The 18,022-nt window shown below is 47.8% G+C and overlaps 1 protein-coding gene across 2 annotated transcripts in view; it reads right to left on the reverse strand.

Annotated features, from left to right (window-relative positions):
• The window catches only part of TBC1D2 (TBC1 domain family member 2), a 55,568-nt gene extending 39,593 nt beyond the window's left edge, over positions 1 to 15,975 (reverse strand). Inside the window, exons 1-3 of one of the 2 annotated variants that reach the window (XM_043567351.1) lie at positions 15,405 to 15,975; positions 10,911 to 11,052; positions 4,894 to 5,041 (exon numbers count right to left, since the gene is read on the reverse strand). In XM_043567351.1, coding sequence (XP_043423286.1) covers positions 4,894 to 5,041; positions 10,911 to 11,052; positions 15,405 to 15,770 — 656 coding nt within the window. In that variant the 5' untranslated portion in view covers positions 15,771 to 15,975. The remainder of the gene's footprint in view (positions 1 to 4,893; positions 5,042 to 10,910; positions 11,053 to 15,404) is intronic. The other variant, XM_043567352.1, reaches the window with a different exon arrangement.
• Positions 15,976 to 18,022: the final 2,047 nt, after the last annotated feature.

Raw genomic sequence — 18,022 nt, forward strand, 5'->3', positions numbered from 1 at the left:
AGGTATCTCCATTTCATAAATTTATTGACCTTGTATGGAGTAGTTCATAGGTCATTTTCTGTGTAGGATTAGCTCCAGGTCTGAAGGGCCTGGTCAGCATGGGCGGAGCGGTCATAAAGACTTGCTCTGGAAGGATAACCTTGGGCAAGCCATTTATCCTCCCAGAGGCTGGCTTTCCTTGTCTGCAATGGGGATGAGGAACATGTCCACAACAGACAATGACTGGACCCTTCCATGGGCCAGACGCTAAGCTAACACTAGTCATTCAACTCATTTAATCTTCCCCACAGCCCAGTGAAGTACTAGTACCACCTCCATCGTAGAGAGAGGAGGAGAACTGAGATTTGGCAAGGATAAGTAACCAAATCATAGAGCCAGTGAGCGGAGGGACTGAGCATTAGACCTGGACGTCTAACTCCATGGTCTGAGAACTTAGCCATTCCGCCACCACCTCACAGGCTTGTTCAGACAACTCAGAGCCAGTGCCACGCACCTAGCACAGCGCTCTGGAATACCCTGACTTCCTTTCCCAGAGTATGACTCGGGCTCATGGCAGAGCTCACAGCAAGCTGTAAGAACAGCCAGGGCCCAGGCTGCGGGAGACAAAAGCAACCCCAATCTTATGGGGGCTCACAACAGCCCAGGGCAAGAAGCCCATTTCTTGCACTTTTCCCTCACGTTTTCTGTGGGTTATTACAAATGTCAGGACGGAAGTCACCAACTGATCCTCTGAAACTTCCTTCCCTTCTGTCTCTGCATGTTCTCTCTTCCACTTCTGCTGTTTGTGGCCTTCATCAGGCACTGATCTGGCTTAAGCTTGGTGAGACCCCCCTGGATACACCCTGGCTGGATGGCTGGACTTCTCGCCACCCCCCCCACCACACACACACCCAGCAGGCTCCCAGCACATCCAGTTCCCTCCAGCTCCCCCTGAGGGAAAATCCCCTGCAGGCCACCTTCTTTGTCTACTCACACCAGGGGGCTCACCCATGCCACCTCCTAAGTCTCTCTCTGCAGCTGATATCTCTCTCCTGAGTTTCCAGCTCCTTCCATCCAAATGTCTCTTGGGCCACTTTTACCTCCAGCCAGCAGGCCTAGAGGACACTTACCGTCTTTCCCCTAAAACCTGCTTCCGTCCTGGGATCAGTATCACTACACTCCTAGTTACTTGAGCGAATTCAAACGCTGAAGCCGACAGGGAAATTCTGTAAAGGAGCCACACAGAGCCAGGGGTCTCCAATCCAAGTCCAGGGAACAATCTAGTCTGCTTTCTAAGACATCCCTGTCTGTCTGAAGTCCACACAGAAAATAAGCACCACAACAGATCAGTATTGGATACAGTATGAATTCCCAAAAGCTTCCTTCTCTTTGGTTAGATAAATGATAATAGCAGCATGTAGGGGATAAGCTTAGGAATTCCTCGGGCTTACACCAATGGGTTAACAAGACATAAAGAAATACAAAGTCATAAAACGCTCAATCCTGAGTTTGGGCAAATCAGACTGGCACCCCAAGAATAGGAAGGTGTAAACGCACCCCGAGAATAGGAAGGTGCAAAGGTGCCAGGAATAGGAAGGTGCAAAGGCACCCCAAAATAGACAGGGGGTGCAGAGCCCCCAGAATAGAGAGGGAGAGGCAAAGGCCTAAAATAGGAATGGTGCAAAGATGCTCAATACACAGGTATATGAAATAAACAAGATTAGATATTCAGGGTGGAAGCACCCAATTTAGTACTATAGCAGAAAAGCTGCTTTCATGGGAGAATAGGGCCAGATTAGGTACATCGGTGAATTGGACTATGGACCACTGCGTTGCAGACAAAGCAGCCCAGAATGGAGATGGCTAACAAAAGAAGTACCTTACTAACCCTGAGGTTACTCCCCCTACCTGTCTTATCCCCTAGGCTAAGATAAACAGAGGTGCACCCTCCTGTCTGCTGTAAACAACCTTCCTCCTGGTACCCAGATTTTGTTTTGTATTAACCCAAACCCCTCACCCCAAATATCCTCAAGACTCCCTTTCCCTCATGTCCACAAGTTAATGTTCACAGATTCATTGTCCCTTTGTGCACGTCCATCACCATGTTTGTAAGCCTTCTGATCCTAATAAAAATGGGGCAAGGACCCTTATTCGGGGCTCTTGTCTTTTCCCAGACATTAGCCACCTCTCGCTTTAATCCTACATCCCACTTTTTTGCTAGACAAGAGAGAACTTTAGACCCCGAGTCTATGACAGCAGCAAACAATATTTATAAAGTACTAAGCACAGTTCTAAAGCAGTTTGCATGCATTAACCCATTTAACTCCCACACTAATCTTGTAGGGCAAGCACTATTGTATTCACTTTTACTAACAACTTAAGTGAAACAGAGAAATCAAACAAGATGCTTAGGACAGCACAGCCCATGACTGGTGGAGCCAGGATACAAATCCATGCAGTCAGCCTCTAAAGCTCAGGCCATATTACTATCTTCCTAAAAACTATTTAAATCAAATCCTGCTAGCGGGAAATTGTATATACAATACACGAATAATAAATGAAAAAGTAGCTGAGAAATGATCAACATACAGTAAATTAAACATATTAAAATTGAATTAAAAAAAACTAAAGGTATGAAATTCCAGACTTCAAGTTTTATTACAAAGTGGCAATAATTAAAACAGTATGGTACTGGCATAAAAATAGACACATAGATCAATGGAACAGAATAGAAAACCCAGAAAGAAACCCAGTTATATGGTCAATTAATCTTCGACAAAGAATGAATGAGTACACAATGGGAAAAAGACAGTCTCTTCAACAAATAGTGTTGGAAAAACTGGACTGCTACATGCCAAGGAATGAAACTGGATCACTGAATTAAAGACCTAAATGTGAGACCTGAAACCATAAAAATCCTTGAAGAGAGCACAAGCAGTAATCTCTCTGACATTGGCTGTAACAACATTTTTCTAGATATGTCTCCTGAGGCAAGGGAAATAAAAGCAAAAATAAACTATTGGTACTATATCAAGACAAAAAGCTTCTGCACAGTGAGGGAAACAATCAACAAAACTAAAAGGCAACCTATGGAAGGTACTTGAGAAGATACTTGCAAATGACATATCCAATAAAGGATTGGTATCCAAAACATATAAAGAACAGATACAACTCAATACCCCAAAACCAAATAATCCTATTAAAAATGGCAGAAGACATGACACTTCTCCAAAGAAGACACCCCGATGTCCAACAGACACATGAAAAGATGCTCAACATCAGTGATTATCAGGGAAATGCAAATCAAAATTACAATAAGATATCACCTCACAAGCCTGTCAGAATGGCTAAAATAAAAAACACAAGAAATAAGTGTTGGTGAGGATGTGGAGAAAAAGGAACCCTCTTGTGCTGCTGGTGGGAATGTAAACCAGTACAGCCACTGTGGAAGACACTATAGAGTTTCCTCAAGAAATTAAAAATAGAACTACCCTACAATCTAGTAATCACACTACTAGGTATTTACCCAAAAAATATAAAAACATTAATTCAAAGGGATACATGCACCCCTGTATTTATTGCAGCATTATTTACCAAATTACGGAAGTAGACCAAGTATCCATCAATAGATGAATGGATAAATAAGAGGCGGTACACACACACACACACACACACACACACACACACAATGGAATATTATTCAGCCATAAGAAGAATGAAATCTTGCCATTTGCAATAAGATGGATGGAGCTAGAGAGTATAATGCTAAGTGAAATAAATCAGTCAGAGAAAGACAAATGCCATATGATTTCACTCATATGTTTAAGAAACAAAACAAATGAGCAAAGGGAAAAAAGAGAGAGAAAGACAAACCAAGAAATAGACTGTTAACTATAGAAAACAAACTGACGGTTACCAGAGGGGAGAAGCGGGGGGTGGGGGGAGGGGAATGGGTGAAATAGGGGATGGAGATTAAAGAGTACACTTATCGAGATGAAAAATAAAATGAAACTTAGGTAAAAAATTTTTAAAAAGTAGGTTGCAGGGGCGCCTGGGTGGCTCAGTCAGTTAAGTATGCCACTTTTGATTTCCACTCAGGTCATGATCTCATGGATTCGTGAGTTTAAGCTCCACATCAGGTTCTGCATTGGCAGCACGGAGCCTGCTTGGGATTCCTTCTCTCCCTCTCTCTCTCTCTGACCCTCCCCTGCTGTGCATGTGCAAATTCTCTCTTAAATAAATTTTTAAAAAGTGGGTCGTATAAAATCACTCTGGAAAAAAAAAAGTTAACAACTTGATGCGTTTCACATATGAGGACACTTGTGACACGATCATCACATTACATTCAATATGATCTCAGTTATGCATATACATGTATCGACAATGAAGAGGAAAGAGATATATCACATGCTAAGAATGCTGTCTGGGAGGCAGGATCATGGGTAACTGAAAACCTATACCTTTCTAGATGTTTCTAATTTCCTACAAAGAATATGCACTATTTTAACAATCAGAAGCACAAATGTAGTATTTAAAAAATTTTTTTTTCAACGTGTTTTATTTATTTTTGGGACAGAGAGAGACAGAGCATGAACGGGGGAGGGGCAGAAAGAGAGGGAGACACAGAATTGGAAACAGGCTCCAGGCTCCGAGCCATCAGCCCAGAGCCCGACGCGGGGCTCAAACTCACGGACTGCAAGATCGTGACCTGGCTGAAGTCGGACGCTTAACCGACTGCACCACCCAGGTGCCCCCAAATGTAGTATTTTAAAGAAATGATGTGACGAATTAAAAATAAAGCTCCTCACTCTCTCCCCAGGACCACATCCCTGCAGGGATCACACCAGATCACTGTAAGCTCCAAAGAAGGGGCTGTCTGCAACGTGGCCGGCCCCTCGGTCCCACTGCACTTACTGTATTTCGGTTCCCAGATGCTTGAGGGAAATATTCTGAAGGGCTAAGGCCATGGCAGGCACCGGCTGCAAGGCGGCTGCCACACCCACGAGCCCAGGGGGCGTTTGCACAGGGCACAGGAACTCCTCCAGCTCCACTTCCTCTTGCTCTGCGGAACAGAGAAACAGGGTAATCATCCACCTGGGTCGCTGCACTTGTACATACGAGACAGAGGCGCACTGGGCTGGGTTCCCACTGGGAGCAGGTGGGAGTCAGTGGGCTGCCTGAGCAAGCCTTCTTTGGCAGGTTAAGAGCAGCCAAAGAGGCAGGCTTTTCATTAAATGTTCTTCCAGGAAAATGATGCATCTTACTGAGAAAGTCTTCCTGAAAACCTCGTTAAAATATGCAGAACTGCTGATATTTCTACATCTGAGAATCTACCCTAAAAACGTTACCTGACATGCAGACAAAGCTTTATGGGCCAAGAGGTTCATCCTGGCACCGTCTGTCCTCACACTGGAAATAACTCCCTCAAACTAGAAGTAAAGTTCTGGGGAGGGGTTAAACAAATCATGATGCCTTCTGAAAATAGGATCTTACTCAGCCGTTTAAAACAACATTAATGAAGAATGCTTAAAATCATGAGGAACAGGTGTGGGATATAAAAACAGCTAGTAAAAAAATTGGGTTAGAGCATCATGATCACAACTGTAGAGAAAGTCTCACAGAAATACACTCTGTGGTATGGACAGAGGTCAGAAGTGCATGGTGGGATCAGAAGCAGGCTGCCTTCATTATCGCTTCGTGTTTTTGCCCAAATTGTCTATGCTAAACATGGGTTATTTTTTATAAACAGAAAGATAATGTATACTCATCAAAAGTAGAAGTTTATAAACAGATTTTATAACATGGAGGCATTAGGGTCATAATACGTAGTACCGTAGAGCAAGGTAGGGTGTTTGTATTATTATATGATCTGAAATACGTTTAAATAAAAGGCAAGCGGGGGTCATAATGTAATGTGAACACTGGCTGTCTCCGGGTGACAGGATTATGGCTTTTTCTTCCACTTTTCTACTTTTTGTAAATGTTCTGCAACGATTCTTCTACAGTGAGTGCTTCAGAACACTTAACATTAAGGAACGTTTTGAGGCTAAGGTAACATTATTTGAAGTATAAGAGAGAGGAGGTGAAATACTCAGAAGTTAGTTTTGAGTGTTACAAAAAGCAGGGGAGGATTAAGACCACCTATTGGGCAGCAGGATCTGGATCAGGCAGCTCCTGAGACACGGAGGGCAGCAGGCACCTTCCACCGGAGCCCTTTTACTGAGAGGGTGAAATGTAGGGGAAGAAGGAATTTTACCTTTGCACTCCATTTTCAAACAGGGTGCAGGTGCAAAAACATTGACTACAACCACAGGGGCGGGGGAGCTGTTCCATCTACTCACAAACAGACTTTGCAATCAATATATTTAATTCCTAATAGGCCCTGTCACATCCGGCAGATGGGCCACGACTTGGCCCAAGTCATTCTTTTGAGCTCCCTCTCTTCAATTCACTCTCTCACCAAACACTTCTGGCATCTGCCCTGAGGTTTCTGGTGGAGCTGGAGAAAGTTAGATAATCAAAGGCATAGGAAGCTCCCAGCTTAAGGAGCAGGGAGAAGTGTGCACTTCAGGAAGACCAAGTGAGTAGAAGCTGGAGGGCAGGCCAGGCAAGGTGCGGGCGAGTTCTGGGAGATGAAGACAGATTGTTTCACCGCAAGTCAGGAAAGGCTTCCTGGAGGAAGGGCACTGGAGCAGGGCCTAGAGGGCTGGAAAGGATTTTGAACTGCTAAAGGAGTGAAGGAGGATGCCAGGAGGGAACAGAGGAGATGGGGCTGGGAAGGACAAATGGGCGGGAGGGGGCTAATAGGGGATCTCATCTGGCTGGACCCACGGGACCCCTGAGGGTTTCAGCAAAAGCTCCAAAGAACCTGGGTTACAGCTGTGGTGTTGGAAGAACCGAAGCCAATCCACGTTTCTGTTAGAAGGGTGCTGTGACCAGACTAGAAATCGCATTTTCTCTTCTGGCCCCAGGTTCCACATTTTTAAATTAAAAAAAAACATTTTTTTAAATGTTTATTTATTTTTGAGAGACAGAGCGAGCAAGCTGGGGAGGGGCAGACACAGAATCCGAAGCAGGCTCCAGGCTCTGAGCAGTCAGCAGAGAGCTGGATGCGGGGCTTGAACCCACAAACGATGAGATCATGACCTGGGCTGAAGTCAGATGCTCAACTGACTGAGCCACTCGGGCGCCGCATGGTTCCACATTTTTAAAATGGGAAGGATACTCTCCATCCTGTCTCCTTCGGAGGCAAAGTATATCAAAATATTTAGGAAACCATAAAAGCCCCATTCTGTGGACTTGCATCTTTCAAAAGTAGTCTTTAATCCAGACTTTGAGCTGATTCAAAATAATTACGGTTTTCTTTTTTATCAATACTTTAACCATCTTTATCCTCCCTCATGCAGAAGAAACAAAAAAATGTACAATTTGCCTAAGATTTTTAATGTCTTGGCAGGTACTTCCCTAACTGCCAATATCTGTTCTCCTTTAATGTCCACCTTTGGCCCTAAATCCACCCTGAGGCCACACGAACTAAGCCTTGGGGGTGAATGTCACCCACTGGCTGGATTCACCAGTGAGGAAACAGTGGCTCAGGGGGATTTTCGTGGCCAGGGTCACACAGCCGGTAGCAGAGTCATGCACTCAAACACAGTTCCTTGCTTGTCCACTAAAACCACGTGGCTTGTCAGAGCAGGTTTTGTGGCAGGCGGACGGTTCCCAGATGAGAGGGGCTGCCCGGGAAGGCCCAGTGGGAAGGCCCCCAGCGCGAGGAGGTGTTTGAGAGGTGGGTGGCACGTGACAGTGATGTCACAGTGAAGGTTAGCACTTCCCGTGGGTAAGAGGATTGGTCTGGGGCCTCTGGGCCTCTCTCCAAGGCCGCACAAGGAATTCTCAGCAGCGTTCATCCGAACGCTTTGCCTGAGCTGCAGGGGCTCACCACCAGTAGGAAGTCATTGCCCAACCAAAGGGCCTGGGCCAGCCAGTCACTTCCCTGCAGGGCCCTGGACATGGCGGTGGCCTCCTCAGCATAAGGAGGGGGTTATGGGCCTGCAGATTCGGGTTCAAATTTCAGTGCGGACATTTTCTTGCTCTGCTACCTTGATCAGGTAGGTCCACTGGCCTCTGGGGGCCTCATTTTCTTCTTCTGTGAAATGGGTACAACACTACCTCATAAGATTGATGTGAGGATTAGATGACATGAAAGAAGCACGTAAAGTGTTAGAAACAGTGTCAGTGGTATGCATATTTTTACAACAATATATTCTTACCTAAGTGCTATTTTGTGTAAATCGTGTCCTACTTCGGCAACATATTATCATTAATCTGCTGGTTTGCCCTTGATCTTTCTCAGCTCTTGTGGAGACCAACGTTTAGGTAAAGCATAAAATAAAGGTGTAAACGCTTAAAAGCTGCAGACAACGTGCCTTGCAGATTGCTCAACAGCAGTGATAGGACACTTTTTACCAGACGAAGTGTCTGTGACTCAAAGGCAGATGTGAGTCAGTTGGCTTTCAGTGTCCCGGAGCCGGCTCTGCTTCCTCCCAGAAAGGGTGGGGACTGGCTGTGGGGCAACCTGCTCCAGACAGCAAATCCAGGTCGCTCACAACTCCACAAATGTCCTTCTGGGTGGGCCGGGAAAGGTTCGCAGGGGACATGATCCGGAGGGTGAAGGCCCACATCCCAGCTTCCTGCATCTCCTACCAGGGTCCTCCTTGGGAGACTGGTGTCCTGGTCATTATGACAACTGCTCTCTCCCTCCTCCACCCCCCGGCCCCCGGCCACGTCTCCAGTAGGAGCTGGCCCCGGAGAGGCTCACTAAATGTACTAAACCAAAGCCACAGAATTCAAGAACCTGGAAAGGATTCAGCACAGCAGAAGAACCTGTGGGATCCCAAAGCCATTTCAGTTCCAATTTCAGTTCCGGACACACCAGAATTCTGTCATCAGGAGGGTTTCTTGTCACTGCAAATCTGAGGCTGATCTCGGCCAATTGTGCCAACTTAGGCTGCAGTTTCCCACACCAGGCAGGGCTGTCCGACTCTGGCGGAGAGAGGGTGGGTTGCAAGTGCAGATGCACAAACAAACCCTTCCCCAGGGAAAGCCCTTACTCACATGAAACACCCAGAAGGTTCTCGGAAGAAATGACTGATAATTACTATTAACAACTGAAAAGAGCAGTTATGTTAAGAGTAGTAATGTACACATACACATATAACAACAAGTTACTAGAACAGTTACTATGTACTGAGCACTTACTGTGTGCCTAGCATTAGTCTAAGGGCTTTACCTTCCTTTCCTCATTTAATTATAGAATCCAATGCAATCGCTCACAAATATCCAATGTGCCAGGTAGGGCACCTGGTACTGGGACACAAGTGACAAAGATACGGTCCCCACCCGAGGGCAGGGACCGACAAGGATACTGTAAGGAGAACACAGCGTGACAGGCCTTGTTAGAACCATGTGAAAAAAGCGTCGAGGGCTCATACAGAGTCCAGCCGGCATAGCACTGGGAGGCTTCCAAGGGGAGCCTGGCAGGAGTAGGAGGCGAAACTGGAGCGTGGCTATGAAGAATAAGCGGGAATCTGCCAGGCAGACAAGCTTCTGGTGCTGCTGAAGCGCACACGGCGTGAGGCGGGCACTGGGGGAGCAGGCAGAGGTGAGCCGAGGGAGGATGAGCCCTGGGCACCGGGCTAAAAAGCGGGGCCTCGGTCACGGGTGGGTGGGGTTCCAGCGCTCACTTTAGAAAGTCCGCTCGGCCTGCAGCGGAGAGGATGGGTCTGAGGTGGCGGGCCGGTTCACGGGCACAGGTGAGGAGGCTACTGTGGTTTTCCAGCCAGGGGCCATGAGGCCAGAGCCAAGGTACAGCAGCGAGGAGGGGCCGGCCTGGTGCGGACGCCAGAGGGCAGACACGGCCAACATGGTGACTGACTGGCCTGGCCAGCCCAGACTGCCGAAGGGGCAAGGGCAGCGCCCTGTTACTGGACAGCCGGGTGAATAAAAGGCCATTTAACGATGGGAAAGAAACTGGGGGAGCAGATGGTCAAGGGCAGAAGAGCTCGGTTTGGGACACGGAAAACACATGGGTACAGAGTTCTAGAGGTGCCTGGCCACAAGTCGTCCCCTCACCTATTCGGTCTCCCTGCTAACCGAGGATGAGGCGTTACAGACATGCTGCAGCTCTGAGCTGGGACAAGGCTCCGAGCCTTTACAGGGGCAGCTGGGGGTGGTCTGTCCTGATTCTCTACCTGCCAACCATATGGCTGGCTGCAGCGTGGGGGTGGGAGGGTGTGATCTCCAGGACTCCTCCATACTTGGATGTTCTAGGATTTGGGATCAAGCAACTTCCTTTGTAGGCCACGTGGAGGTGAAGGATTCTGCCTTAAGGGAATACTACGGGTAAAATCACTGACCTACCCAACGCACACACAGAAGCATTTGTGCAGGAGGCAGCAACAATAACTGCGTGTTCTCATTACCCTTCTGCACAGCAACCCCGCGAGAGTCTCATTTCTTCGGACCTTCCCATGGCGGTCATCGTAACCGTAGCTGACGCTTATTGCGCTCTGACAACGTGCGGCATGCTTCCAACCACTTAAGGTGTATGGATTCATTTGATTCTCATAACAACCCTAAGAAGTAGGTATAGTTTATCACGCTCATTTTATACAGAAGGAAACGGAAGCTCAGGAAGATCAAGCAACTGACTTTTAAGACCACACAGGATTAGGATTTGAACCCAGACGTCCTGGCCTCAGGGCCCGTATTCTTGCCCTTGACACTACACCGTGCCCTAACTGATCCTGAGTCACATCCCTGGCTCTTTGCTTCTTTAGCAGAGGCTCCTCCCACTCACTCCCAACAGGAGGGGAAACGCTTGGTCACCAAGACCCCTGGGTGTGTGTGCAGGAGGCGAACCCATTGGGTACCTAGCTCGAGGCGCAGGGCGGGCCCATTCCCAGCCAGGGTGGCATCAGGGGCGACGGGAGGTGCAGGCGGGCTGTTGTGGAACTCCCAGCGCTTCATCTGCAGCTGCTGCAGCCAGTACAGCATCACTTGCTTGGTGGCGGCCTGAGAAGCACAGGGGTTAATTGGTATGGCCCTGTGCCCTATGCGTGGCACTGGGTGTGGGGTGCAGGAAGGTCATGGGAGGCTTAGTGACTCTCTCCCTCCCAGGGAAAACAACTATCACTGCAGATGGGTGCCTGCTTCTGAAACCCCACCTGCTTCTTGGCCACAGAAGAGAATCAGGCATCAGTCCCAAACTTAGAGGTTCCTTAACCTTTTTGGGTCTCAGTTTTCCCATCTGTACTATGGTGAAGATACCACTCATGTCCTGGGGCAGTTATGAGGATGAAATGAGGTAAGGGAAGTGAAATGCCCAGCATAGTACCAGACACACTGGAGGTGCTCAAAATGTGCTCACTGGACAAAGGAATTTGGAGGGGATAAGAGAGGGAAAGAACTTTGAAATTCTGACCTGAGTGGGGCCCCAGCACCTCACTGTGCAACATCGCAATGTCTTAACTGACTGTGATATTGCGATTTATAAGAAACATGTATTTGATCATTCAAATGACCCAGATATATTTCTCATATGTATTTGATCTTTGTCCATGGTTTCTGGCTCACAGCTCCTAAAGCCCTTGGAACTTCCTGGGATAAGGGCGATAAAGCTGACTTTTGTTGTGTTCATACGTTAACTCTTGGAAAGCCCTTAGGGAACCTAATAAGGGGGGCTGGTTGCCAGGAGAACCAAACATGTGATTTAGAGGCTTGGAACTTTCAGTAGGTTTTGTACCCTGCATAGAGCCCAACTCAGACCTTGAACTCAGGACCCTGAGATCAAGACCTGAGCCGAGATCAAGAATCAGATGTTTAAGCCACTGAGCCACCCTGAGGTGCCCCAAGGCTTGGAACTTTCAGTCCCACCCCTATCCCCCAGAAAGAAAGAGGCTGAACCAGAGAATAGCCAATGACTTAGTCAGTCATGACTATGTAATGAAGCCTCCATAAAAACCCAAAGGACTGGGTTTGGAGAGCTTTTGAGTTGATGAACATGGAGATGTGGGGAGAGTGGCATAGCTGGAGAGGGCATGGAAGCTCCTACCCCTTCCCCATACCTTGCCCAATACACTTCTTCATCTGGCTATTGATTGGTATCCTTTATCATGCCCTTTAATAAACTGGTAAACATAAGTGTTACCCTGGGGGTTCTGGGAGCCCCTCTAGCAAAATAATCAAACCTAAGGAGGAGGTCACTGGAAACCACAATTTGTAGCCTGCTGTCAGCAGCACAAGTAACAGCCTGGAGCTTGTGACTGGCATCTGAAGTGAGGTGTGGAAGTGAGGTGGGAAGTCTCGTAGGACTGAGCCCTTAACCCATGGAATCTGATGCTGTTTCCGGGTAGACACTGTTAGAATTAAGTTGAATTCTTGGACACCAGCTGGTGCCTGCGAATTGCTTGGTGTTGTGGGGGGATCCATGCCCCATGTTTGAATTGGGTCCAAGAATCCTAAAAGACTGACTGTTTATGGAACAAAGAGAATCCTTCCTCTGCTTTGGGGATGCACTGAAATCATGGATTTGGTTGGGGACTGGAAAGCCATATGCACACAGTAACAACACAGTGGCACCCTCCAGGCACCCCAAACAAGGTAATGGTTGATACTGGTCATTCGTTTCCCAGCACTGGATGGTCCAAATACCTACTTTCACATCTATTACATTGTTGGATCCTCCAGGAGGGAGGCAGGGCAGGAGTGATCAGCCTTCAACAGATGGAGAAACTAAGGCTCTGAAGTTGCCAAGGCAGGTGGTGGTAGAGCTGGTCCCAGAACCCGGGTCTCCCCCTTTAGACCAGAGCTTTGTGGCAATTTATGGCCAGGGGACTGTGGCTTACACAGATAAGGGCTGGGATCACCTGGGCCACAGCAGCCGGGCAGCTCGCTGGGAGTGGATGGTGAACTTCACAGAGTTGCCCACAATCAAGGCCAGGTGAGAACACCAGCAGGCAGCAGGCTATGGGCAACCAGGGCAAAGCTCCCCCTTCTAAGTGATCCACAGATGATGTGTGCATGAGGCCAGGGGCTCCATGAGAGAAGACCTGGGCCTGTCAGCAGGTGCCACATGAGATAAAATGATGCCTACCAGTCTTCTCTTTCCATACACTCTCCCTAAGAGACCTCAGTGCTAGCCAGGGCTTCACCATGACCCTGGGCTGACAAGTTCCCAGCCCATACCCAAACACCTCATTTTAGTAATTCACTGGACAAGTGTATATTGAGCACCTACTATTCATGTCATGGCCCCATCCTCTTAGAACTTAAGAGTCTACCAAACGGGTGTCCTACGGCCTCCCCAGCCTGGGTTCCCTAGGTCGTGGTTGGCCCGACTAAGCAGTCAGCCACCCCTCCCTTGTGTTCCTCCTCCCTCACATCCCTCGTCACCCCCATCGGTCTTCCTCCCCTGTCACAGCTCTAGCTCAGCCACCATTCTCTCTCGATCACCTCCAGATGAACTCCCTGCTCAGCAACCTTGCCTTCTCATTTTTTCTCTACCCAACAGCCACACTGAACCTTCTAAACATTCTAATCTCGCAGGGCTTCCTTGCTTTAAGTTCTTCAACAATCTCCCACAACCCACAGGACAAAGTCCAAGCTCCCAGGCCTACCTCACAAATGCTCCACGCTTGGGCCTCCACTCTCCCACTCCATCTTTTGGGCCCCTCTGTACCCCAGGCTCCTGTGATCTGCCTGGACACTCTGGGCTGTATCCTGTTTCTTGTCTTTGCTCATGGGGCTCTCTCGGCCAGGAATGCCCTTCTTCCTCTTGTCTGTTCATAGAAAACCGAATCCCTTTTTCAGGACTCAGATGTTATCCCCTCTGTGCTGTGCTCCTGGATGGACCCTTCCACTCAGTGGAACTGACCCTCCTGTTCACCATACTTGTCTGGTACAGACTTATCAGGGCGTCTCTAAGGAACATTTCATGTGTGTGCCAGGCCCCCTGTGAGTTCTCTCACCAGACCTTAAGCTGTTTGAGAACCAGGGGGCAGGTCTGATTTGGCTCCATACCCTGGTGCTTAGCACCGAGCCAGGCACACACATAGATCAATGGAACAGTAAAAGCCATGTGTTCAAGACTCTGTAGACAGCAGTTAGCCTGTGGGAGGAAACACATGACCCGTAAACCACCTGATCTCTAAAATGCCTGCCTTCCCTGGCCTGGAATTCCTGGTTTGCATTATTTTGTCTGATTTTCCCAGTCTGGTCACTGGCCAGGCCCAGCCATTAAAGGGGAACTGAAGCTGTGGGCTACATACAGGGCGCTCAGTAGATTCCCAGTTGGCTGGAAGTGGGGGTCGAGGAGCAGGAAGACGGGGTGGGGTTGGGGAGGCTGTCTCCTGGCACACTGTTCTCTGGGGTGTGTGAATCCTGGAATTCTTAACCCAGATCTGTCTTTCCACTTAAGTTCTGGGGCAACTCCTCCGGAAATGAACATTAGGGCCTCAGTTCTATTACCATGTGGGTTCATTGAACAAACATTTACGGAGCACCCACTCGGTGCTAGGCTGTATTCTAGATGCTGGGATTAATTCAACAATTTGTAGGTCCTGGATGCTTACACATCTTGTTTTAAATCTCACAAACTACCTAGATTCTGGGAGATTAAGTAACTAGCCCAGGGTTACACAGCTAGTTAATAGTAGCTGATGTAAAATTTGAATCCAAGCCTGTCTGATTTCAAAGCATGTGGCCTTACCACTGTTTCAGGCATTCTCAGTTAAAGACGATAATAAAACAAAACCTACTAATGGTGAAACACATTGAGATAAGCCTCTATGAACATTCTAGGCTGATGAGTGAAACCTAAGTATTTTATCTCCCATTCGCTGCCAATGTTTGCTCAGCATTCAATTCCCTCCGCCAAAATATCAAGAAAAGTGATTCAGAGTCCTGGTCTTGAGAGGACTGCACAGCTCATATCTTTACTATCCTTCGGCCCCAAGTAAGAAAGTTAATGTAACTGCATTGTTAAGGCACACCAAAAAGTAAAAGTTTTGAAACAGTACTGAGAGGTACAAAGACTAAGGGATTTCAAGTGTGGGTTACACCACTCACTAGATGCCTGACCTCTGAAGTAACTGGCTGGTTACTTCATCTCTCCAAGACTCTGTTTCTTGATTCTAATGTGGGGACATCATTCCTGCCTGTTATGGGAGCTCAATGAGAAAATGGGTGCAAATGCGTCTTGGAATGCACTAAATCCTGGGCACCCACGGTTCACTGGGGGGAGATCAGGGTCTGTAATACTCGTTCCAGTAAATTTACTGTGACCACCCACACGTGCCAGGCTGTGCCCTGGGAACTCATCCCGGCTTTAAAAGGAAAAAAAAAAAAAAAAAAACTGCCCCATTTACCTTCAGGGTAATAATCCGGCTGGGAGTCTTGATTTCAAAAGTCCCCTCCTCGGCGTCTGCCTTGCAGTCAAGGACCGCACTGGAGAGGTCGATGCTGTCCAAGGGATTGGCATCCTGAGCGGTCCGTGAATAATACAGGCGACGTTTCTTCTCGTCGTAGAAGAACCAGCGGGATTTCCAACCCCGGATGGGCCCTTTGCCGCCAAATTTATTTAAATAACCACAGAGTTTCTTGGGGGCCGCCTCCAGGGAACGGGAGCAGCTCTCCGACTCCTCCGGAGGCAACACCTCGGGGCCCCTGGCAGGCTCTTCGGACCTGAGGACCGAGGAGCTAGACTCTGCGGGGTTCTCCTGGGCGCCCTCCATCTCCACTAAAGACCGTCGAGGCACTGGAAATCCGCAGTCAACTCTGGCCAAATCCCAGAGACTCAGCGGGTACCTCCCAAGAGCGAGAAATCTGGGCGGGGGCGGGGCCACTGGTGACGCGCCCCCCAGGAGACCGCAGGAATGCGGTTGGCTACAGTCAGTTAACCTTTGACGGCAAACCCAGGTGGGGCGGATGGCCACGCCCCTCCCAAGCTCTCCGCAGCCAGGCCACACCCCGACACGCCCTCGGCCGGCTCTCCCCATCCCACCCGCTTCCGGCTTTCACGCTCCGCCAGTCAGCCATATTTAGTGAGGGCAGCTGCAGGGCGTGAGGGGGCCCTGAGGTTGAAAACACCGTGACACTGAGCAAAGTTAACTGGCGGCAGGGAAGCGGGAAGAGATGCTTGTCTCTGACTAGACTGCCTTGATAACTCGTGTAATAAGGTGGAAGGATGGTTCTTCTTGCGTCTTATGGGCAGTCCGCCTTTACCCCGCAGGTGCCGCGCGGGTTACCGTCGGACGGCGCATCCCGGGGCCATTGGCTGAGAGGGACGCCGGCTCGGTGACGTCACTTCCGGTGCAGCTCGGGGCGCTCTAGGTCTAGGGGTCCGTCCGCAGGCTTGTATCCCGCGTTACTTTAGCGCCGCGGTGACTCCCAGCTGACTTTCCCGGCTTACCCCGGTACTGTTCCCAACTTCCACTCACCACCCAACGGCTCTGGTCGCATTGTGTAGGGCGATCAGGCTTGGCTGCTTCTAAATAATGATGCTAAAATCCTAAATAAAATATTTACAAATCAATTCTAGTATTTTACGAAGAATTATACGAAGAATAACACCTAGAAGGAGTTATTTTAGGGATACAGGGATATTTGAATAACAATAAAAAAATTACACCTGCAGTGCAAAAAATATGAGCATCTTAATATTTTCTAAAAAGGTATTTGATCAAATTCAACACCATTTCTGAAGTTTAACACTATTATTATGGAAATAATGTTTCAAAATTTCTTAAGATAAATCAGACATCTTGGTCTAGATTTTCTAGCTAAATAATGATAGATATTTGAAGGAATAATTATAATAATTTCAAATATATGCCTTACATCTGAAAAACCAAAGAGGTCTTCCCACTAATGTTCCAGGAGCTAATCCAGGATTCCACATTTGCTCATCATGTTTCCTTAGTCTCCTGTGAACTATGACATATTTCAGTTTTTCCTTGTTTTTTATGACCTGACAGTTTTGAAGGGTATTAGTCAACTATTTTGTAGAATACTGTGAATTTGGGTTTGTCTGGTGTTTTCTCATGATGAGAGGGGGGTGATAGGTTTTGGAGGAGACCAGGACAGAGGGGAAGTGCCTCTCTCATCACCTAATATCCAACTATGTGATACACACATGGTGATGGTAACTTCTGTCCCTTGGTTAAGATGGTTTCTGCCAGATTGCTTGGCTACAAAGTTACCATTTTCCCCTTTCAACACTCTGTTCCTTGGAATAAAGTCCCTAAGTCTCTACCACAAGAAGCTCCACCTTCTGGGGGGTGGGGACGGTTGGTAGCATTTTAATTTTGTATAGCTTATTAGAATGATTCTGAAGCTTATTTCCAAGAGTGAGCAGGTGAGAATAGCCAAAAAATTTTTTTTTAATTTTTTTTTTTTACATTTATTTGTGAGAGACAGAGAGAGACAGCATGAGCAGGGGAGGGGCAGAGAGAGAGGGAGAGACAGAATCAGAAGCAGGGTCCAGGCTCCAAGCTGTCGGCACAGAGCCCAATGTGGGGCTCAAACGCATGAACCGTGAGATCGTGGCCTGAGCCGAAGTCAGACGCTTAACCGACTGAGTCACCCAGGTGCCCCAAGAATAGCCAAAATTTTGAAGAAAAAGAGCAATTAGGATTTGGCCTACTATGTACACAAATTTATTGATTCAACCAAAAAGTATTTAGTGGGCACCTTCTGCCAGGTACCATTTAAAATACAGGGCTGCAGTGATGAATGGGACAAGGTCCCAGATCCCATGGGGCTGTCACCGTAGTCCAAGGAGACAGGCCATAGACAGGTAAACAAGTAAATGAACATGGTGACTTCAGATTCTCATACTTTCTAGGAAGAAAATAAACAGAATTATAAGAACAACAGAATGCAGTATTTCTGGTTCAGGGGCAGGCACATAAATGGAGCAAAGTAAATTCAGAAAAACATACAAATAAGTGTAGAAATGTAGCACAGGGAAGGGTTTCAAACTTTT

Source organism: Prionailurus bengalensis, chromosome D4 (assembly GCF_016509475.1).
Source record: "Prionailurus bengalensis isolate Pbe53 chromosome D4, Fcat_Pben_1.1_paternal_pri, whole genome shotgun sequence".
Lineage (NCBI taxonomy): Eukaryota > Metazoa > Chordata > Mammalia > Carnivora > Felidae > Prionailurus > Prionailurus bengalensis.